General features: G+C 36.8%; 1 protein-coding gene across 1 annotated transcript; it reads left to right on the top strand.

Moving 5' to 3' along the window:
- The first annotated feature begins 526 nt into the window (after positions 1–526).
- LOC107981500 (neuropeptide CCHamide-2) lies at positions 527–23424 on the top strand. The gene is made up of 4 exons (XM_031925835.1): positions 527–764; positions 2070–2289; positions 22597–22847; positions 23285–23424. Exons 2-4 carry the CDS (start codon positions 2208–2210, stop codon positions 23333–23335), a joined length of 384 nt encoding a protein of 127 aa, XP_031781695.1. The 5' UTR covers positions 527–764; positions 2070–2207; the 3' UTR covers positions 23336–23424.
- The last annotated feature ends 1834 nt before the right edge of the window (positions 23425–25258 follow it).

Consider the following 25258-nt stretch of genomic DNA (forward strand, 5'->3'; position numbering starts at 1 on the left):
TCGCGACTCGCCGTCGACACATCGCGAGCATTAATCCGCGCATTGAAATTTTCAATCAGAATGAAGTCAGGGCTCGAAGCGGAACGCGCAGGTCGGAGATGAAAACAAAGGAAGCAACTACGAGCCCTCGGAAAAATTCATCACGAATGCTCGCACGAGCCTTCAAAACGCTGCTCATCAAGCTCGCACGCTCCGACGGCCGCGCAAAGCCTTCGAATTTCCCACGCGTCATGTCTCGAAGCGTAAAGGCGTCGTCAACAGATGAATCCCGCGCCGAAACGCCGGAGAGAGAAAAACGAAGAAGTAGAATAAGAAGTTGACAGCTTCAGCGGTGCGGCACACCTCGAACGGAAACGCGCCGGGAAAAATCGTCTCCTCCGCGCGTGCCCCGAGTCCGTCTCCCTCTTGTTATACGTTTTACGCTGATACTCGCGGCCCCTCATATACCTACACACGCACGCACACCTGCGGAGGCGCAAGCGCCGCGCGCAGCAGCGCCGTGTAGAAAAGGGATCACCTCGGCGCCCGCGCGGACTCTCGTCCCATTCAAAACCACCTGCTCGCGGCGGAAGCATCGAGAGGGACGTACACGAGCCGAAGCGACGCACTGTACTCACCGCCTGCTGCTTCTTCTTCTTCGTCTACTTCCTCGTCCTGCTGCCGCTGTTGCTGTTACTACAGTCGCCGGTTCGCGCACTCATACATCGCTTCCGATCGGGCGGCAAGCACGGACTTGGCGCAAGGAGAGCTGCTGCTGCTTCACGGTTCACCAATTTTTCTCTATTGCTTTGAATTTTCTGCACTGTTGATGTTTTTCTTGGTGTTAAATCGTGCCTGAAAACGCACCTTCCGGGGGCGTAATCCGTGTGCGCGCCGAGTTTAAAGGCGGTCTGTGTGCGCGGTCTTTCGATTTTTCGAATTTCGCCTCGGTGAACGTTTTATGGATTCCGTCGAGCTCGCCCCTCGGAATTCGTATATGTGAATCCGTGATCGATTCGAAAACTACCGATGACTATTTTAAGAATTTGAATTTCGAGAACAGCAGAGCGAGTCAGTGTCCGGCCGTACTCGGCATCAATCTACTTACACGTCCTCCTTTATTTCAATGAGTTGTCAGTTTAACTATTTGCAGATTTACAACAATTTTTCCTACTCGAGAATCTCTTAGTCTTTTAACAACGCATTTTCATTGCTCCATTCGTCTATCTTTTTTTTGAGAACCGAATATACCGGAAGATAAGACGGAAAAGTGTGCATACTTCATTGACGATGAGACATAGGTGTTCCTTTTCCCTGTGTGAAGTATCCGTTTCGCGAAACGCACTAGCCATGCCTCGCTCGCCTGCGAGTCGTTCTGCAAGCACGCTAGGTGTCTAAAAGAATCTACTTGTACTCGGTACACACGGTGCTAGCTTTTGTAGGAGACGATAAAGCTATTTTGAGTTCGTTATAATACACATGAGTGAACTAATTTTATCATTTTTTCGACACGGATTTTAATACTCGACCATTTTATATAAATTCGTTAATCGGCTAAACAACGACTGTTACGCCACTTTTTAAGGTTCAAACGATAAGACCTTTTATTCATTCGTTTTAAAATTATGACTTTAGATCGACTAGTCGGACGTAAAAATTGTTATAACCGCGCGTGCGTTTGAAAAAAAGGGCTAGGTAATGATGAGGAAATGAATGTTAATTGTACGATAAAAAAATGACTAAAATTCACTCAATCTTCTTTTCAAACCAAAAAATATTTTTAAAGTTTTTCAAGCGTGAAGAGTTGATTATTTCTTTTACTATTGTTAGGTAAATTAGTACAAAAAAATGCAGAATTTTAAAATCTTGTTAGAATATTGTTGGATCAGATAAGATCGAAGATACGACTAGCCGTCGCTTCGTCAAGTTGACGACGAAACAAAAAGGCTTACAAAAAACAAGTTTGTTTTCCATAAAAGGATAGCATGAGTTACTCAGAAGTTTGGCTATTTCTTACGCAGAAGTTTGGCTATTTCTTGAAATAAACTTTCTTCTCAATGTAACCAGAATCTGTATTACTGTAATTACAGGTAGAAAACAACGCGAGAGCAATTAAGACAAGGGAGCTGACCGTGTAATCGCAAGGAGTTCCAAAGAGAGACAGGGAGAAAGAGAGAGAGAGAGAGAGAGAGAGAGAGAGAGAGAGAGAGAGAGAGGAAGGTGCTGCGATGGGTTCGACATCAACTTCTTCGGCGCTATTTTTAACGTTTTTGCTCATCGCTTCCTTCAGCGTTGAGATTTCCGCAAAACGTAAGTCAGACCTTTGCTCCATATGCATTTTTCATCTCAAGCTTTTAAGTTTATAACCAAACAATTATAATGTCTGGTTCGCTAATAATATAAAAATCTAAATCCATCCACTTGATTGATACTTCTATTTTTCGTTGGCTTTCACTATAAACTCAAACGTAGCATCGCACCCGTGTGAATTTCGGTATATCATTTGATGTTTATAGTAATGCGCAGAGCGTATTATTCCGTTTACTGCAGCAGGTAAGTACAATTATTTGTTTTTATGACCTTCCGCCGAGCTCCAGAAATCATAATAACGTTTTTATTTGTTTGCGCTCCATCATACCTTGTCTTTTAAAATTTTGACGAGATACGTACGCTATAAAGGAGAGGGTAGGCGAAAGTTTGCGTATCTGTTACAATTTTGATGGGCTCCACTAGTTCCCAAGCTTACTCTGGCGTATAATGTGTATTCACATTACACACGCGCATATACGGGCGCGTTGTTGAATGTTTTTGTTACATCTCGGGAAACGAGATCGAAAGCGTAAAAAGCAGAAAAGAAGCGCCGTCGGCGCTGTCAAAACATTGGGTTAGCGCGAAAAAGAAAAGGCTCGGTACGATCGGCTGTTTTTATATACCCTTCGAAACGGCGCAACACTCGGCGGAAATCGCGTTTGCGGCTGTAGTGCAAAACGGTTCGCTCCATCGACGAATCCGTCCCGATACTTTCTTGTGTCACCTCGCATGACGCATCGGACCTTTTTTCACCTTTTTTCACTCTATATAGAAGTTATCAATTTTCGAGTGAAAAGAAGTATTACTCAAATTGACGTTTTCCGCAATGTCTTGGTCTTTTCACTAGTAACCAAACGTGTTCGGTAAATGCCATCATCTTTTATAATAGAACTGTTCGAAAATTCTGCGTTCATCGTAGATATTTTTCGATGTGTCAATAAGTATACGATTGGAATCACAAGTTTTTATTTTATCATGAAAGTTTTGATTTAACTAAGGAAATCAGAACTGTACGTTATGGTTATTTATGCGTTTGATTTTAGCTACATACTTTCCAGCTACATATTGAAACAAATCAGTAGAATCACGAAAATGACCGATGGTATAATTATTTGACTTCAGACATTGGCAAATTTTACTTCATGTGAAAATGTTTCATTGTTCCGTTGATCAAATGAATTGCACGTTTTATTTTAATGTTACGTTTAACTCGTGTTAATTTTTCAACTGCAGAAGGTAATAAATACCAAAGGAATGCATTAAAATTACAGAATTTTCCATGATGGGTAACTCTGCCCCATTACGTACTTATTATACAAAAGTTTTTCGTTCAAAGGCCGTAACAATGCGCGGAAAATTCATTCCCGAAACGAAGTTTCCTCTAATCGAACAAGCGAAATTGAGATAGCTTACAATGAAAATAGATTCAGCTATGCTTTCAACTCGACCGTTTGGACTTTTATTTAATCTTGCTTAAAAAACTGCCCAGATGTTCTCGTCACTTTTTCGCTGAAAAATACACAGAAAGCGCCGTTCTTTAGAAAAATATCGCTCAAAGGTGAACTTCCTTTTTTCTCTTCGATCTCGCAGCTCATACTGGCTACGTGCTATAGGCTGGTAGTAAAAAGAGCGCAAGCAACTTTTGCCGACTTTTCGGGCTTTCATAAAGCCAAGTTGGTGGCTTAATTTTTTCGCGGCGCAAATCATTTCCATGGCGGCTTTTGGCCTACGTAGATCCGCACCCACGCGAGAGGAGATTTATGAAAAATGCGCAGACAGCGAACAAAGTAAAACAGAGCACAAAAGCTAGGACGACACGGCCAAAGTAAGTTGGACATGAATTTTCGCAGACGAGTGTTCGATTGACATCTTACGACCCTTGCTAACGTAGTGCGGCTTATCTTATACGCGTGTCGGTGGTAAATTGTCACGTGGCTTCTAGAGGTCGGTTGGTACAATTTTTTACTACTTATTCGATACCTATGATATGCATACCTAAGATGATGCAATGCAATAATCTGGTTCATTTGAATAAGTGATAGCAACCGGCTCACGCGAGCTCGCGTATCACGAGTGGGAGCAATTTGTTCCAGTTTCTCACTAAGAGAAAAAAGCTGCAGAAAATTAGAAATTTAATTCAATTTTCTCTTTATTATTTTTGAGGGAAGTTTATGTTGAAGTCAAACGTATCGCCCAGTGTTAGCTTGTGCAGCGTGCTAGTTTCTTTGTTGTTATTAATCAAAAGATTCCGTGACAATCGGTTATCACGCATTTTGAGGAGTAAGCTCTCAATATTGGCACACAGACGCAATGAAACTGCGGTATACGAGCTGCGTTCAAGGCAACTTTGTCAAGCTACAAAATTCAACGCACTTCTTTTTCCCCCGAAAATTTTCATTTTTGCCCATGCAATACAGTGAGAGCTTCGCAACTTATTTTCAGAAATGATCCTCATAAGTATGTAGCTGCGCAATATTTCATCGGCATGTTTTATTGGCGTTGAGTTCTAAACTACAGTCACAGGCTTGCTGAAAATCCATTTAAAAAATCCACTCTACCTCCTGGAGTCAATTTTTCAAATTATCCTCGGTATAAAAGAAAGAAATTTTCACCTCTCCGCATGAAAGCCATTGAATGAGCATCTACATTGAATGGCTTAAAGGGGGAAAAAATAAATAAACAGAATTCTATGAAATATTGAATTTTCGCAAGCCCGAGAGTGAAGTTCTTCAAAGGCATACAGCGATGCACCTGCATAGTTAATTACGAACTTTCACGGCGTGAGAGTGTCTTAATTCATCGTGCGGTCGTAGTCAGCCGGTCGGCGCGAGCGCACGCATCCCTTATCAAAAGGCAAACGAGAAAAAAGGCCGGCTCTGCGTAGCAGATAAGTTTATCATCATCGCATACAGCTGCCGCTATCAATCGACTCTTCTCCGCGTTATAATTCGCGCTTAAGGGGCTTTTCGTGTTCGCGTTGCGCATCAGATTCTTATTCCACTCGTGCGGCGCGCCTACATAATTCGCAATAGTGCTGCGCCTCCCATACATTAATTTTCGCGTCTCTCGCTGCCGCCTGTTATTCACCTCTCGACGCTTTTCGCCGAGTCGTCTCGAGGCTCGTATAATTTCGTTCCTCCCACCGGAGCGAAATTTTTTTTTTCGAGCGGAATTTTTCCCGTTTTGATGAAATCTGAAGGCAAATTGACAGCTGTCTAAAAGTTTCGTTCCCAGGGACCTCCTCCTCTGCACACGCTGGCTTGAATAGGTGTTTTTACTGTGCTCGGCGAGCGTCAAAGCCCTCGTTCGACGAGTGAAACTGTAAGTTTACAACGTGAATGTTTTATTTATTTTGATGAGCTATCACCACAAGATGGTGTGATTCGTTGTTATAATGACGGCAAGACAGGTTTTACCCAGACTGCCAGAAGGATGAGAGTTAATTGAAGGCTTGCCCCGCAAACCCGCGTGACTGTGTTTTTGCGTTTGGCCACCTGTTGGTCGATAGAACCAACACCTCTCACACGAAAGAAATTAATTTTATACCAAGTTGATTGTTTCGTTCTATTTAAAGGGCATGAAAACGTTCATAATCACGCTTTTTTCATTTTTCTTCTATCGCTCTCAAGTATCTTTGAAAGAATTTGATTTTGATAGGTACTTTTAAATAGTAGATTTTTAATAGATTTCGCATATTTGTAACCAATATAGGTACTGTATTATTTTAAAGGTAAAAATCATCAATAAAACTCAAACATGCAGGCACATTAGCGCAAATAATCATTGATTTTTTATTATATAAGCATACATGAGAATGATTGGAATACAGGCATATTTTCTTCATTTGCACTACAACATGGCTTTTTGAATTTCCAATTTTTCAAAAAAGAACGCAGTCATTAAAACAAAGTAGAGCTGTACTTAAAAAAGCCATTATGGTTCAAATTTAATTTGTGCATACAGCTTCTTACAACATTGCACACACTGACGCTGCTCAGATAATTCACATTGCCATAAAATAAGCTTCACGTTAAAATTTTTATAATATATACCTTTTCAGTGGATAGTGAAAGTTAAATTATATTGACTGAATCTACATCTATCTACGCTTACATGAAACTATGTCTAATTGTCTTCAAAGATATTTGCATGAGTATTAATATAGATTTAATTTAGACAAATGTTATTAATTTATAGTAGAAAATTGTGTGCCTATATTTCTACTGTACTTGAATTAATATTCCAATTAAATCTGAATATGAGTTTGATTTGGCTTGAGTTGGCTGCGTTCAAAGTCGTGGCAAATTTTGCTATTGTATTAGCGGTTTACATTCATATTTAGCCCTACATGTACTGGTAACCAGTAAAGTATTTTGTATTTTTGATACAGTGTGCGTAAAATGCACTCTTACGCACATTTTCCGCCCCTGTATCAAAAAATAGCGTTCGATACACGTGCGAAAAGTTGATTCTACACTCGTGAGAAACCGCCTACTCGTGTAGAATCAAGTTTTGCGTACTTGTATCGAAATATACTATTCCCGTATATACTGCAGATTTATTCAAATGTCAAATGGTCTATTATTAATGAAGAGACGGACTAGAGAATCAGAATAAAAATAGAGCGTTATTATTTCATAAATGTAGTGCTAAGTAGCTAGATTTGCTGAATCTAAAAAGAATATGTGAAAGGCCTTATTCTTGAGGGATTTATACTTTTAATAAATTTACTGATTATTCGTCGATCGAACTCCGTGACTTACGCATGACCGTTTCTCTGGGAATGTGCGTTAGTGATCAAAAACATTCTTTCACTATCATTATATTTACAATTTTTACCTTGGCATCGCTTAGGGTTTAGCATTCGGCAGTTAAAAATTGACGCCTTTTTATTTGCTTTCCTTCTTATAAATTAGTTAAATTCATCAAGAGTCTGATTTATTACCATCATTATAAAATGTACTATAATATATTATTGTGAAATTAAATTTTTTACGAGACTGTTTAGATTTGTATTTTTTCAAGAATATAGAGAAGCGTAATCAAATAAAAATAGTACATTTTATATAAGAAATTGATTCCATTGTTTTTCGTGTACACAAATAAATTACTATATTCTAAAAAAATATAGTTTAAAAAAATATTTGAAAAAAAAACGCTTTAAATTTGTCTGCTCTGCGTTTTAACAAAACATATTGAATGTCGAATTGATTGCAGAGTATATCCACACCTTTTGAGATTTTAGGCATATTCATGTAATGTATCAAACATTTTTCAAGTATATTTAAAAACCGCTGCCAATTCTTTGGCACGTTGCTTCCTCTAACTAGATTTATAGTTCCTATAAATAAAATATTGTTTGGATATACAGTATACATATTATGCTTTTTTTTAATATTCTCAATCTTAATTATTTTACTGAATGAACAATTTCCTCAGCAAAAGACTATGGTAATCAGAAAGATCCAATCAAAATCTTAAATTTTATCATTGCAAAGCTTCCTGGGAGGAAAGCAAAAAATATAGTCATACACCTCTAAGTCGCTATGGTTTATTTCATACGGTTTTGACAAACAAAATAAGTACTTGGACCACAATGAAGTTTAGAAATGTAAATAAATTGTGAGAATTCATTGCTCTGTAAATCTGAAAGAGTGGAAAATTACTCCTTCAGAGTCGAAATTGAGTTACTCCTTAGAATAATTTTTCACTTTTTCAGATTCAGAGAGCGGATTAACCAAAAATATAACATTATATCATGAAATTTTTCTGCTTTTTTGATCCTGTTTTCCCGCGTAAGTTTATTATGCATGCGATCTTTAACGTGCAGGCATAATACTGTGTAAATGTCTCCTGCGTACATATGATTGAGCTGTTCATATACGTCTTTATTAAAAGAGTAACGCCACGAAGCTCGGCGCTTACGATGTATCCGAGCTGCTTTTGTTTCCCATACTCTATAGTAGTGGTAGCATGCTCGTGACGCGGATTTTACTGCAAGGAATCCTTCCGTGTAAAAACCCTTATTGCATTATATATCTTCTTCTTTCTTCTTGAATCACTTTAATAGCATAACAGAATTCATATTGATCCGTAGCAAATTATACAATTTGTATAATATATACCCATTGCTGAAGCACTTTTAATTGTTTCTTACGCTCATATAATCATGTTTTGATAGATGTAAATTTATATATATATTTACAATATTATGTGAAATCAACATGTGAGCAATGTCACTATATTACGGTATTTGCGAAAACTGGGATGAATCATTCAAATTAGATTTAGTTTAATAATTATATGTATATAGATTATTGCTATATGAGTATTTATATTCTGCAACTGCGTTGGCGGGTGATTTGTTAATATTAATTTTGGCAAAAATCAATATAGGATTTTTTAGGATGTGTGAATTGACTAAAGGGTTATTTTTAGCGAGCAGACACGTTTTTTTTACATCCAAACAAACAAATTACCTTTTAATATGATATGTCAGATCTTTATATTTTATGTAACATCAACTTTTAACAACAAATTTGTATAATGTTTACTGATTGCTCAATATATTACTTGTTAAATAATTTGTTGATGATAAAACTTTTATAATTTAGTTTCAAAAAAAAAGCAAATAATTATATTGTATATAATACATAAGCGATCAAATATATCAAAAATCTTATAATGTAAGTTAATTCACTTGTAAAGTAATTGAATGTAAATTTCTTAGTGGTATGATGAAATTAATTTTTTGATTCGATGCAGTACCATTCTAGCGAATGATTGTATTTATGGTTATAGATTTTTTCGTTTGATGGATGAAATTATTTGTAATCAATTAAATATACATAATCAATTATAAGTCTCTTCCTTGCTTTCAATTTTTGCTTTGATGCTCCAGTTATCGAGTCCCATAAGAAAACGACTTTTGTCAGTTTATAATGTTTGGCTAACGATCTGTTTCATGAAATTACTTAAAATGGAAGTGCGGTATGTTGTTCTTTAATAATCATGATTTTTTTTTTAAAAGTTAGAAAAATGCACATCACGGTGTATAATAAAAGAACGACGAACGATAATATAAAGTCTCTGCAGTAAAAATATAGGTAATTTTATTCTCTATCAGATACACATTAAGCAATCTACTTTCACCAATTTTTTAAATAACCTTTTCAGAAAATATTTCAATATTAAAACTATAAAATCACTATAAAAAAATGCGTCTACAAAATTTAAAAACGAGCTGCTTTCTCTTTATGTTATAGTAAAAACAAAAAAAAAATGAGATTTGCTGAATTAAAATCCACTGATATAGAAGTGGAGATACATATGTATATGAACGAACACACACACACACACACTTCCGTACGGACATTTTGTAAAAACACTATATTTTGACTAAAAAAGCATCAACAAACACTTCCTATATGCTTTTACACAAACTCCAAAAATTTCTATTATACAAGGCTTCCTTAGGAAGAAAGCAAAATAATTCTCTATTGAGTACTTTATAAAAAGATGTGCTCACATAAAAATAGACTTACATTAATAGTGCTAATATAACACTGGCAAAGTATAAGATGTTTCCTCATAAAGTCCCTGAGTTTTATCGGGACAACTGGGACAGTAGCGAAGACACAGTAAAGATCTTGAACATTGTCTGAATTGTTATAAATTGAATACTCGAATTGTTTTCGTAAATTAGGAAAACTTTTGTAGTCGATATTTGTTATGAAGTTTTATCTGTCAAAGATTTCACTGAAAAACTTTTTGCATATTGTATACATGTTAGGGTAATAATTTAAATTAATAATTTAAAATTTAATACGAAAAATTAGTAATTAATTAAAGTATTTGCGTAAAAAATACTACATCTTTACTGTACTACGAACTAATGTGCGGGATTGAATTAATTTCTTATTATCTGTAATACGTGGCTACAAGCAGAGCACTGATGAGAAATGAGTTAGCGTCGAGAGCACTTATCGGCATTATAATGTCGATAAATTTCTATAGCTGATGTTTCTGCATCTAATGTATGACGTATTCGCGTCCGTTGATCTCACATTTAATTAGCACTTATATACTGTAGCACATATACGCAAAATAGCATGAGTGTCCTTGAAAAAAATCTTGGTAATTCTGTAAAGCTCTCTCGACAAACTCCGATTTCTTTAAGAAAAAAGAAGGTGACAACGGAGTAAACAGCAGCAACAAGTCAATTCTCAACGAACCATTTCACGTCCAGTAAAAAAAAACTATTACTGCAGCTGCGCAGTTGCTGAAAGAAAAGGCTTCATCGTGCTACATAAGAAAGTTAACCCTAATGAACTTGTAGAGCGCACGAAAGCGAAAGCGAAACGAAAGCGAAAGAGAGAGAGAGAGAGAGAGAGAGAGAGAGAGAGGAGAGAGAGAGAGAGAGAGAGAGAGAGAGAGAGAGAGAGAGAGAGAGAGATACACAAGTCATATAGCGACTCGGACATCCAGTCGCCATCCTAAATCCCACGTTTTCCGTCGTCTCAGTCTCTTGGTTTTCGCGCAAAGTACGTGTACCCTTTGTATGTACTGTCTCTTTTTTCAGAAAGAACAGCAAGGCGCACGCAATAACAGGACAGCCAAAAGTCCTTGGCCGGAAGAACAGACACCTTCTTTATATCATCAAGTGCAACACGCGCGCGCGTGCGCGCATGTACACCGCATAACGGGCTTAATTATAATACGAACGGTTCGTCGGTTTACATAAGGTATAGGTATACTCTTTATAGGGCGAACTAGGCAACAAAAATATAAAAGGTTTGGTAACGATAGGCAGAGATCGTTCGCAAATCGGAAGGCATATTATGTCACGACTAATAGGGGAGGTATTTAAGGGTGCCAAGACTTTTATCTGAAAGTTTCCGAGAAGCTGTCGCAACGCCAGCGTGCGCTCGAGCGAAATTGATTAACCCGTAGGGTTTGAAGGGATTTCATATTTAAAGTTGAACTTTGTTTGTGCGTGCTGCTTGCTTCCTTGCTTGCTTGCATAGAGCGAGCAATGATGCACTATTATAAACTATGGGTATATCGAAATAAGAGACGCTTTGCGCGACCACCGCGACTCGTGTCGAGCGCCGCGTGCGGCGTTGTTGGCGAATACCGAGTGGGTTTCATTTTAAATCGACTATTCCGGTGCTGTGCACAGTTTGGTGATAAAGTCAAATTTATTGTTTGATATTGACTGTGTGGGAAGCTTGATGTAAGGCGGCTTGGGTAACTAATCTTTATTTAATTCTCGCCTTCCGCGAGATTGCAATTTTCCTGATTTGAAAGTCTGGGACAATAAATGCAAAACGCATTAGTTCGAATATTTTGAAACGAAAATTAGCGATCTAAGGGCAGTAACAGTGAACAAATTTATATATAAGTGTTGATGGATCAGAATATGATATCATTTATTGATCGGTATAGCTTAAGATGCACGCTTTTTATGCCTACATTCTACTTCTACATATTTTATTTCTTCTAGCGCTAATAAAAATATCAATAAAATAGGTTTTAATTTTTTTAAACAGACAGCATGATCTTCAAACGATTTTAAATCGCAGTTAATATAAGGTGCATTGCTATAAGTTAAACTATGGAGAAGGCACACACTATGCATTACAAGTACAGCGCTTAAATTATTACAAGAAAACTTAAGATTATCGCATTGGCAAGGAAACCTATGAATTTTAATAGGACAATCAGTGCAAAATACTAGAATGAACATATAATCGGGTTATTTACTCGCATGTGTTGAATTTCAAACTAGAAAAGATCAATTCATCTATTTGTATATTTGTATTTTGATGCGATAATTTATTTATTTCAGGTCGAAAGTTTATGTGAACCTTCTTTGAATTATACCCTCTAGAAGGAATATTGATAAAAATTGCATGCTGTAGGGTCGCTTGTTTAAACTTTAATTTAGATTCTTCGATGGATAAATCTTCCAAGAATTATACGTAAGTCATCCAATTAATAGCACATAGTAATTGATTCACTCATTTGGCGTAATAAACGTCGAGGCCTAAACGCCAGGATTCCAGCATCACGTGCACGATAAGAACATCAGCGCGCGGACGCATTTCGCATGACGCTTCACGAGCGCCTGTATAGAAGATATCGCGTGAAGCGCAAAATCGACTTGCGGACAAGTTATATGCGTGCAACGGTGCCGGCGGCGACGCACGCAAGCTCGCGGCTTGGGAAAATTAATTTGCCATCTGACTCGTTTCGTGTATCTCTTCACAGGGATGATACGATTGCGGGGAAAACTAATACGTATGGGTATTGTTTCGGCGGTTTGTTTTTCCCGCTTTTACCGCCAAGGGAGCTTTGAAAGAGCATTTTTATGAATATTGGACAGGGCCGTGAGAAAGTGCTGACGATGCTCTGCTTTATTTGTTTGAATCTTATAAACAAAATTTGGTGAGCTTCACACAAGAAATTTGTTTGTTACATACGTCAAAGAACTGTTGAAGATTCATCACTATATATGCGTAATATTATTTTGTCAAAAGGTATAAAATATTTTGATTCGTTTTTAGTCTCTCTGAGCGATTTATATTATTAATTTCATTAAAATAAATATATAACTATTAAAAAATAAATAAATACAGGGATAATGCAAAAAAAATATATATCGATCGTAATGAGCGAAAAAATAATACATACTGCAAAAATGAAATATTTATTTAAGCTCACCTCATTTGAAATTTGTTGCATTTTCAAAAATATTTGTGTACTCACATAAATATTTTTAAACGTGTTATTTTTTATTTAACAGCACAATTAAATTGAGTTGTACAGAGTTTTAAAACGAAAAAATTGATCTCTAAACGCAACAAATTTCTGACAAGCTAGGCGATCTTAAATTAAGATTTCCTTTTTGTAGTGTATGATCCAAATAAATTTTGTTGTAAAATAATTATATTAATTCTAGTTGAAATCATTTCATTTGAAAATAAGGGTATAGTATGATGCACTGATAGGTATTGGAATTGGTACAGAAAAGCCAAATGTCAATAAAATAACACGAGCATCCATCTAGCATGCAACATGTGAGTGCTGTAGGCGCCTGTGCCTCACGATCTACAATACGCGTGACTTTTACGTTTTAATTAAAGAGATTTAATGACTGCTGCAATACAGTGCATACTCCGCGTTTGTCGAGCTGCAATGACTGCTGCGATACAGTACATACCCCGTGTTTGTTCATCATGGGTTAACATTGCGATTGTAAATGCAGGATTAGTTCTGTTGCTGCAGGGTAGCACCGAAACAGTGCTGATGTTAAAATTTCACATGCTTCGTGTCGGTCGGCATTTAATAAATGACTATTGACTCGTATAAGCCACACATTAAAATTTTAAATCATTTTTGCACGTAGTTATTTACATTATTTCAACAAAGCATATAAAAAAAATAAATAAATAAAGCGTATATTTGTTGGATTAAAAGATTATGGTACATGTCTTTTTCTGAAGGAAAACCACACTGACAAATTGTGAGTTCCAATAATGAGAAAATAAGTAAAAGTAAAGCGATACTTAATTATATTAAATACATTACTTTAAAATATACTTGTCTAGAATAATTTGTTGTCTAAAAAGTTCAAACTTCCTAAATTTTGACGTATGTATCATGCACTAGTTTTCAGATTCTTTATATACATAGCGCGCAGATGCAGGGATTACGACTTTCAGTCGTAGTTAATCCCTCAAAATGATCGAACGGCCTCTGTTCATCATACAACATTTATAAGTATCCATACCGTCGAATATCAAATGAAGATGATGACTATATTGCATTGTTCCATTGATTTTTCCGTATCAATAGCTGTTAATGCAAGTCTGACGAGCTTTTGGCGCGATTTTATTTCTGTGACTACCGATGAGCCATGGGGTTATAGGATACAGCTCTCGTACAATATTTGCGTGGTCTTAAATAAATGATGGTCTGCTTGTTAAATTAAAGGACTACTTTGTTGGAATGATGTAGAACTATAATTAGTATCTTCGTGTTTGTGTTCAGCTCATTTTCTGTTATATGGTTGAATTTAACTTAAATTGATGTACATGTATACGTTTGGTCGTATTGCTTGTCAAGCTGACTATTTGTTGCACACACACATAAATTATATACATATAGTGTATAAATATAATGTGTAGCTAAGTGTGTTGTGGATTGTAGTACGCTCATTATTTCGTCATGAATCATGATTTCATTGATGAATACATTTACATATGTGAGGATTTGATATTTTAAGAGCTCTATATATTGCTTTGAAAAGATCAATATATGAATATTGAATACGCGACGTCTGGTACAATTACGCGCGCTTTTGAGGCTTGTAACGGATAATAGTATGATGGGTTTATTGATCGTGAAACTTTTGAAGCCTACCTAAGCTCCGTTGAGGCTGAATTAGTTTCAATAATTTGGTTAGCTCTGTACACCATAGGTCTTTCTTGTTATTCTAAGGTAAACAAAAATTCGATCGATTGATTTCGGTTGGGCGCTGGTTGTTGTAAACCAGAAACCTATTGGATCCGGATACAGAGCAGAGTGGGCGGATCGATGTAATTAAGTTAGTTTCCGAACAGTTATAAATTGAAAATAAATATTTGAGTAGCCCTTGAAGCCGTTCGGAACTAGATTAAAATGAATTTCCAACCCATGGATAGCAAAGTAGCATACTTGGAACATGGGATTCCAATGAAGAACTAAATTTGTCACAGAACCGATGGATCATCGTAGGTGCACTCGTTAGGTGCGGGCCCAAAACTCATCCCCCGACGTCCAGGCTATGCACACTGTATAATACAAGCGGAACAAAAGGCGGGCATACGAGGAGGCATCGTAGTACTGCGCGCGATGAAAATTAACGTCGCCAGTCGCCAGGTATGCACAGAGCATGCCAAGGTATCCCCCGACGAGTTGTACCGGGACAACGTAATATCCCCACGCGAGACTGCAAATGCGCGCGTGCGCACGTATAAAGCTATACATTTTGCGCTGTTGCGCTTCGAATTACAAGGGCCGCGCGCGGGCGTGTTACGTATCGCGGGAGGCGCAACTTCGGCTGTATACGTAGGAAAGCACGTGGCTCGTTGCCACACCACGGTATGGGCTTTCGTAGCTTGCGTTTTTTCTTTTTCAGACGTTGCCGCCGCCGCCGTCACAGGGGGAACGCTATCGCATTAGCCGAGCTACGTGATCCGGGAGCAAAATTCACGCGGATAGGCGTTTAACGATCGACGCGGATTACGGACGCGGGCATCGATGTGGCTTGATGTTCCTTTGATCATCGACTGAATTATTTTGGTAATTATGAGGCTTTGATTGCTGACTAATGATAATTGCTCAGCTTTCATGCTGTTTTACTGTGTGTTTAGTCGATCTATTCTAGAACAGTGAACTATGGTATAGCCCCGATAATAATGTGTGATAAATTAGGTAACGCAGAAGATTGCCATCGAGAGTTTCGCGAACTAATATCATTTTCAAATCATCTCCAATCATCCGGGCTCGCAGTAATTGCTTACTAGATGCGTTATAAAATGCGAAAAGTTCATCTCTAATCCAATTTGAATTTAAATTCGCGCATGCAGCGGATTAATACTCATATGATCGATTAATCGAAAATATCGAGTACATGGTAAACGGGATATACCTAAAACAAATCTAAATTTAACGTTACTCGAAGTTAATTCAAACTGATGAAGCTGTGAATAAAATTCACACTTGTTGATCACATTCGTAATTGAAATTGAAAACATTAATTAACATAGAATATCGTGATCAGTAATTCACCGTCCGATATAGTAAATACCAAAAGCATTTACTATTATGGGCGTATGACTTCAATCCAATGATTTAAACCATTTGATATGTTATCATGCATAATAAATATAAATCCCAATTACGCGCAGAGTCCACTTAACAATACGAATTCAACAGAAATAATTTTGATCGTTTTTGTTTAAAATCTAAGTGCTGATAAAAATAAATATTTTATCATTCCGCTCCTTACAGTGTCACGTGTGTACACACGTCACGGGTTTCTAATTACTATAAGAAGACGAGTAGAAGAGTGCAATGTGGTGGCGGCCGTGGCGCGACGACAGAACGTCTGCCTTGCAACCCAGAGGATCTCGGTTCAAGCTCGGGATCCGTCACTTTTCGTTGCACTTTTCACTCGTAACACAGTTCTACTTTGACTAAAGTCAAAGCATTCAGGTAGAAGTAGTGGCAGGGATAAATATTCAAATCAGCTTTTCTCTCGAAGTAATCTTATTGTTTAAATCATTTTGCATACGTTAAGGGGTTGGACAAAATTATGACTAGGTTAGAAACCATTGTTTTCAAAGTATTATAGGATCGCAGATGCTATATCCGAAGTCGTCGCATTAGTTTTTTACATTTTATACTCACCATAGTGGCGCTGCCGCACACCTTCGATTTAGAGTATGCTATTGATCGTCTGCAAATTGTAAGCGCAAAACGGTTTCATTTACTACTAATGTCTGATCTCACGTTTTTTATATGGCATCTCTAATCCTTTACTTGATCGTTTTAGTGACGCATATCGAGAATCGATCAGCCATTCAAGAGCTGTATAAACACAACTCTTGCATGCGTGCAGCATATTCTTTCCTTTTCTGTGAAAATTATTGATAATGTACTCTATTCCTCTTTAAAAAAGTGCTACCGGAAAATTAAAGCCAAAAATTTACCATGATTGATTGTTTTAACATCGCTAAATTTGAAAATTCCAACCTTGAAATGTAGCACGCGCGAAGCGCGCTTAAATACACCTAGTAAAGTCAAAATGCTAATACTCATCCATGATAAGTGAACTATTTACTCATAGTAAGTGGCTAGATAGTTCTTGATTGTATATTATATATTATACAAATGTACTAGCCTTTGAATATTTAAAAAATACTATACTTTACTTATATGGTCTTAATAATTAGTATCTAAACATATGTCGTATCACATATGCAATATGTTTTATATCACTAAATATATTAGATTTTATCAGCTTTTTAATACAAATTTTTTGTCAATTTCTTGAGTATCTGCGTAAAATAAAAACAAGTTTTTTTCGATTGGAATTTGATCACGAAGTCCTAAAATGGTTAGGCTCTCACAGTAAATTGGCGAACAATGCTTCTTTATGATTAGCTTGGAAACTAATTTCAAACAAACAAACACGTTGTCTAGGAGTACCCTAACTTCTAAAAAGGTTTGTGTGCTCATTAGCATGAAATTAAGAAAAAAAAACAAGAAAAAATAAATCGATTAAAGGCAGAATCTTGTATAAGTGCATTCACCGATCGATAAATTGGTCTCTTTATAATCAAATGATGGCAGGACGATAATATCGCTCGTCCCCTACCTACAATTCATCTTCTGTGGTTCGTTTGAGAAAATTGCATTAGCTGCGTTCTTGCCCGGCTGCTGGAAGCATGATTTTGCTTTAATTTCGCTGCGAAATGAAAATACGAGAAAAATCGCTGCAGCACTGGAAAGAAACGAGTTTCCTTATGCCCCTTGTAGATCTTATGTTTCTTGTGCTTTCGTTCCAAGAGTGTATCAAATAAGGATCTCAACAGATATGAAAACACAGTGTCAAAGCATGAAACCGAAATGTTTGACGCAGTTATTGCTTGTTTGTGTAATATCCACTTCGATAAAACTCCCTGTATCTTTAGAAGCAAACAATACTCTTAGACTTTTAAGGCATGTCGGGGCTCAGGCTTCGAAATCCACCACGGGGTATTTTCTATTTCCAAACTTTTTGAAAAACTACATGTCCGATCGAAATTTTCCTTGGTAGAATGATTAAACTTAACACTACGGCGCTAAAGACTCGGTTTTTCATTCGCAAGCTTTATTTAATAAGTTAAATGTAATAGAAAAACAGTGTTTTTAGCGACGTTATCCTATTAAAATGCTCATTAACAAATGGAAATGTCTCGATGTCCTACAATTTACCCTTTGTAGAACTGTCTGATTTACCATGTAGTGAAGTTATATACATTTTAAGTAACAGTGAGTGTTACAGAATGAATAAACTATAGGTTGTACCCTGGTAAAAACGTTCACCAATATTTCACCATTGCTTGGCCAATTATTCTAATTCTGGCCAATGATTTTGGTAACGGCTGGCCACCGCTGGTGAAACTTTTCAATTGCAAGAAAAAGTCAGATAAACTTTATTTGCAGCATCAATCATGCATTCATAATGCTATATCGTCAATAATCAAAAATCATATTGATAAATAATACAGTTTACACCGTAAAGTAAGTTACTTAAATACGCGTATTTTAGGTTAGAGTACGAAATACGTTATAGTGTAGGGTATTCATGTGTACAGTTTGTTTGGTGTCCATTTGATTAACACGGACCAAGGAAAATGGTTTTCTGCTAAGGCGATTTTTTAAATGCTCCTTGAGTATTAGAAAGGTTTTAAAACAGCCTCTGAAGTATAAGGTTTTTGAAGCTTCCGCTGAATTATAGAGTTTTAGAAGCAGCCATTATGTTACATGGTTATTTCTCATGATGTGTGTGTGGAGTTTGGCTAAAACTTGGAGTCCGTATATTCAATTTATTTCGGTACAGAATAAGTCTCATTATGCGTTCACTAATACAAGGTACTAATCTTTACGAGAGCTGCGAACGAAGTGTCGGTTCGTTTGAATTTTCCGCCGAGCTGGGCCCTGCTCTTCCCCCTCTACAGGGTCGTTTCTCCCTCCTTGTCCTGCTTGGAGGACTGCGCGGGGGTGGTCGTAGCTTCGTGCTAAGAATCTCGTTGCGTGACCCCCACTCTCGCCCCCTAGTCAACGCCGCCCTCTTTACGACCTCCGGACACGGCCGGAGCAACGGCACGCCATCTTCGTACTCGCGCCCTATCGCGACGCCGTCAGGTGGCTACATTTGGCACCGGGAGCCTCTGCTCCCTCTTGAGGTCTAAAGCCTCGTCGGACTCCCGAGCATTAGGCGGACCTGCATTGGGCACCGAGAGCTTAGCTCCCTCGTGAGGTCAATAAGCCTCGTGGAGTTCGATCGGCTTGCGTCCGTGCTATGTGAGAGAGCGCGTATTACCTCAGCATTCAATTCTGCGGGTCGACTTACGGTTCATTCATGCATACATCCATACTTACACTTACGTGTAACACGCAAATCTAACACGCAAACCCGCACATCGCATATCGCACTTTTTGAGCCGCTATGCTCATCGCCAATTTCGGGAAAGCAAGTTTTCTGGAAAGACGCTTGGATCTGTTAAAGCCGTCGTCGTGCGTTGCCGCACGTTCGCATCGAGCGATTTTACTAGCTATCGTCCGAGCGGTCCCGACCAAAAAACCCCAGCGCTGTCTGCGTCGTTTACGCACTGTGCTTTCCGAGCGGCTTTTCTTTCGGGACGCGCTTTATGACCGGTCCCTTTTCAATTGCGGGCCTCTGAGTTTTTCCCGGCTCGGACCTTCCATACGGCCGGCCATTAGCGCGCCTCGCCCCGTCGGACAGCCACGCTTAGCGGCACACGCCTCGATTACCGTGTAGCGCTTGGCCCTCATAAAGGCCCCCTTTTAATCCGGAACATCTTGGCCCTCATAAAAGCCCGTTTTTAACCCGGAACAACATTCATCAATAAAAACTTTTTACAACGACTTATGATATTGTGTTCATCGTTAAGAAATATGTGGCTGACAGGCAAAATGACATAAGTCCACTTTTCACGAAAATCAAAACAACTGTGGATTTCATATCTTCAAATAATACCCCTTTATGTGAAAATTTCCGGAGTTGCTAAAAGGTTGCCCTAAAGCTACCATACACCCAAGAAATAAGTCCATAAGACCGGTTTTCTGATTTTGTTCCAGACGTAACGACATAAGTCCATTTCAAAATGAGTTTTTATGTGATAGTAGCTTCTCTAGGACTTAGTTTTGTTGATCGAAAACAAAATATTGCCTTCTAAATCCAATTCCAGACATTCTAAAGGCTATTTCTAGACTTATGTCCTTTAGTTTTGTAGTTACAGACTTCTAGGCTCGAAGTACAATTTTTAAATTATTTTATGTAACACGCGAACGATTTTCGCGTTTTTCGTACCTATTAATAGGGACTAAAGTGACTCTTTTTTGACCGGCGGGCAAAAAAGTTATTTTAGCGGGCAATAAAAACCTTTATTGCCCGCATATTCAAACAGCGGGCAATAATGGCCTTTATTGCCCGCTAAAAAGTCTTTATTGCCCGCAAATTTTTTTTTTGTAATTTTAAAAAAAAGTTGATTTTGATAAATTTGCATTATTTATTTATTTTATATAATGTTTGAACAAGACAAGAGCATGGTTGCCGTGTCAAAAAATAGTCACATCAGTCCCTCTTAACACGTACGAAAAAACGCGAAAATACGTCCGCGCGTTACATAAAATATGGTGTGCACCAAGGGCTAAGTGGGCTTTTTGGCCTCGTGGATTTTGCAGTACTCGTCTGCGGCTCGTAAACGCCCTCGCCTTCGGCTCGGGCTAACTCGCCTTGACTCGTACTGCAAAATCCACACTCGGCCTAAACAAGCCCACTTTACGCCCTTGGTACACAATATACTATTAAAAGCTTATTCTCGCCTCGCCATAAGTCTTGCAATGCGCGTTTCGCGAGCGAGAACCGCAGTGTGAACAAGTCTATAGATCCCGGCATAAGGACATAACTCGATTCTTTTACAAAATAGCACGAAGCAGCGAATTTATAACTCGGTCATATTGGCGCGTGGATATGTATGTACACTGAATGTATGAATTAACTTCCCTGTTGAAAATATATAGCTGGATATCCAGGTGGATAATCTATATGGATTCATGTGGATTCCATATGGATTTATGTGGATATCCATCTGGATATCCATATGGAATATCCACATGGAATCCACATAAATCCATATTGAATCCACATGAATCCATATAGATTATCCATATGAAAAATCCATCTCGATATCCAGGTATATATTTTCCACAGGGTTGTACCGAATCGCGTCCGTACTCGATAATTCACTGTGAAAGATATCATTGCCGTAAACATGTACACACGTTAGGAGCAATGATTGCTAATATACTCATGTACTTCTTACAAATATTCTATACGAAACAAAAGCAGTTTGTATGTATACTATAGATTTCTATAGTATACATACAAAATATCGCGGGAAATATCTGTATGTTAATAGTTAACATATGAATTTCATGGCTATCGTGCGTAGTGTTGCGTGCAGATGGCGTTTCTCTTGTACCGCCTAACCTCAAAATCCGTCATCCTCTTTCATACAAAAAATATTCTTGAAGGTTTATTTATCATGAACAATCAATAAATCATTAATAATAGAACGAAAGCAACTGAATATACCTAAGGAAGCATGCAAAGTGCCTTTGGAATTATATAATGTCAAAATTCAAAATGTTGTCTTTCATCGGCTTTTTGGGTCTAAAAATCAGATCTGACAGTTCTAGAGATAAAATAATAAGTGTGATTCCAACTGATTCAGCAGCCTCTGGCATTTTCAAAAAGGTATATATCAACTAGTTTATCACTATTAGTTCAAAAGTTATTGGAAAAATTCAAATCTGAAAAATGAATGATTACGATATGATGTTTAACACACTACTGAATTTTTCCAATAACTTTTGAAGTAATAGTGATAAACTTTAACTAGTTGATATATACCTTTTTGGAAATGCTAGAGGCTGCTGAATCAGTTGGAATCACACTCATTATTTTATCTTTAGAACTATCAGAGCTGGTATTCAGACCAAAAAGGCCGATGAAAGACAAAATTTTGAATTTTGACATTATATCACTGCAAAGTTACTCAGCATTAATAAAATTCATACAAGAGTGTTTTCTAATAATTTTTATCTGATTAGTTCATAAAGTCTATGAAAAATCGTAAAGGCCAGCCATATGTTAACTATTATCATACAGCTATTTGACATATAACATAGCTACGTTAACTATTAACATACGTATATTGGCTCAAATCGAACATGCCTATGTTAACAGTTAAAATGTATGTTTGTTGCAATGTTTCTTTTCTCTCAGTGTTCGCTCGTGCAAAAAACGTTACATGAGGTAAATAATCACCTTTCACACCCGTATTAAAATGTACTATTGCCTGTCAGCCACAGAAATATTTAAAGCTTTATAAATGTAAAAAAATATTAATATTTCGTTCAAAAGATGGACATTGTGTAATAGAACGTTTTTTTACACTACTGCAGGTGGTTGTTCCGCTTTTGGACATTCCTGCTACGGAGGACATGGAAAACGCTCATACTCCGAATCAGTTGACTTGGATCTGGCAAGAAATAAAGAAGGAACTCAACAAAATGACTACGATTTGTCAAGGTCAAATGCCGAGAGTGTGGCTCTTGTTCCGTCGCAGGGATACAACCGACAGGAGCAACGCTCGATCCATTCGATACATGAACGTCCAAATACAAATTCTTGGTCTTTGTTCATCAGAAAACTGGTGAATTATTTCAAATTTTTATGAATAAACCCCCTCATATTTTCATGAAATTCACAAAAAATAATCTAATAAATTAATCATTTAGTCATAGTAAAAATGATTAAAAAAGGATTTGATGATTGAATTACTATTTCAAAATTTAACTGATATTTTAACGATTGATTAGCTCATTCTACGGCTTATTTCGGCTATATTAATTATTTAATCAATAAATAACTGCCAATAAGGTAATATACAGATTTGATTTGATAAATATAAAATAAATCACTTTAAACATTACGTTGCGTCAACGAGAAAAGTACATATAAATAGCATATTTTGATCAAATACAAGTTTATGGCAATATGCTTCGCTACAGAATCAATTCGATTAATTATACATAAAATTCAAACAAATCTTATATTATCGAGTAACGAATTAACCATTTTATGTTACAGCTGGTGCCGTACCGTCGTCCTTACATGGCTTACTCTGAATCTCAAAAATGAAACAATAATACAAAAATGTAAATCCTTATAAATACGACGTTATTAGAAAAAAAGAATTCTTAAATGATTAATAAATAATTTGACAGAAACTTTCCTTACATTTTTAATTTCTTAGTGTCTTATATTTTTAAATTTGTTATAAGTGATTATCATTTCACAATAAATTGTTCTTTTGTTTGTAATCAGACAAGGTACACTACTTCAGCATATAACAAATTTAGTATATGAATAAAATTGTTATGTTGATAAACAGAATTAATTAAAAGCTGTTATTTTGTAAGTTTTTAAAAGGTATGGACTTTTAATGAGATAGTATACATTGCATAAGCTATTTTATTAAAAAAGAGTTTATAATTCTATAGCTAAACATTTATTAGTTTTAACAGTAAGTTATATCGTATCGCATTACGGATTTAGAATAAAAAGTACAATATACCAATATCGTCGTTTGATTACTGAAATTAGTAAAAGTCAATTTAATCAGTAGTGTTACTTCAAATTTGTTTTATATATATATATATATATATATATATATATATATATACACAAATGTTTGCCGCACTTATGACAATTTAATTTTTGATGAGCTGAAATTAACATATTAAATGTTCTCACGAATATCCTGATTAGAAAATAGTTGAATTTTACGATTGATCGTATAGAAATGTATATAAGTAAATCAATAAAATATAATAACAATGAAAATGCTGTTTCATATATCTAATAATTTTTGTCTAGTTAATAAGGAAATGGATACGCCTTGATTAATCGAAAAATACAAAACTGAATTTTATCCCTGGTAGAAATCAATCTATTCCTTAGCCAAGACCAGCCAGTAACATACCATTAAACGTCATAAATGGCAATTCATGGTCTGTTACTTGTCAGTCCTGGCTAGGAAATAGAACAAATTCTATCAAAGATTCCACATTTGTCTTAAGTTGATTGAAAAAAATTAAATTATAGTTTACATTAAAGTACACTTTAAAAATCATGATACATTTTTATTGCATATGTCATATATCGAGTACAACATGTCTTCAAAGGCTGAAATTCATAATTTTCATTGTTTGAGTTATCATAAGCTTTCTTTGGTTCTGGGCATTAATGAGCCATTTTGGCTTTTACATTTCTAGATCTACTTTAAATGTGCTTATGTCGTTTTAATGTGTAATTTCTACATGAATGTAGGGACTTAAAAATAAATTTTATTTAATGAAATTGTTTAAAAATTAAAAACATACTTATTTAAAAATTCGAACAATGGCAATTTAAATGTATTTATTCCCTTCAAAAATTTCATGTACAAAATTATGAAACTGTATGTATCGATAGTTAATCCAATTGTTTGAAATACAAATAAAAAAAAACACTACCTCTAATTTATTAGCAGTATGCTTTCTTCAAGAGATGTATGATGATTAAAAGAAGAGTCATAGGCATACATTAAACGATATTTTACATTCTAATAAATATTTACAGTATACATATTATAGCCCACGTGACGATTTGGTAGACGAACCGAAACCCGAAACTCCGAATTGCCATCGTGAGCACACGAGGCAACCCGGAACATCCGAACGACACCGAGTCTACAATACGACACATTGCTGCCTCTCTCTACCACTGTGAGCCGACATGGTTGAGGGAGTAACAATAGTTCCACCGGCGATTCGCCCGGTCGTGCGCTCACGTCCTGGTGAAACAAAGGTAAATTCCTAACCAACAAAGACAGCTTACGCCGACATCTCACTACTCGTTTTATCTCTGTGTGCACACAGGATAAAGAGAAGAACGAGACGAGCGACGAAGATTTGTGAAGCCGTGCGCTCACGACTCTACAAATCCGAGGGATAACCTCAAAACACCGTGACACTATCCCCGCCATTACTGTGCGCACACAGAGCGATCGGAATCTTTGTT

This window comes from Nasonia vitripennis (assembly GCF_009193385.2).
Source record: "Nasonia vitripennis strain AsymCx chromosome 3 unlocalized genomic scaffold, Nvit_psr_1.1 chr3_random0005, whole genome shotgun sequence".
NCBI lineage: Eukaryota > Metazoa > Arthropoda > Insecta > Hymenoptera > Pteromalidae > Nasonia > Nasonia vitripennis.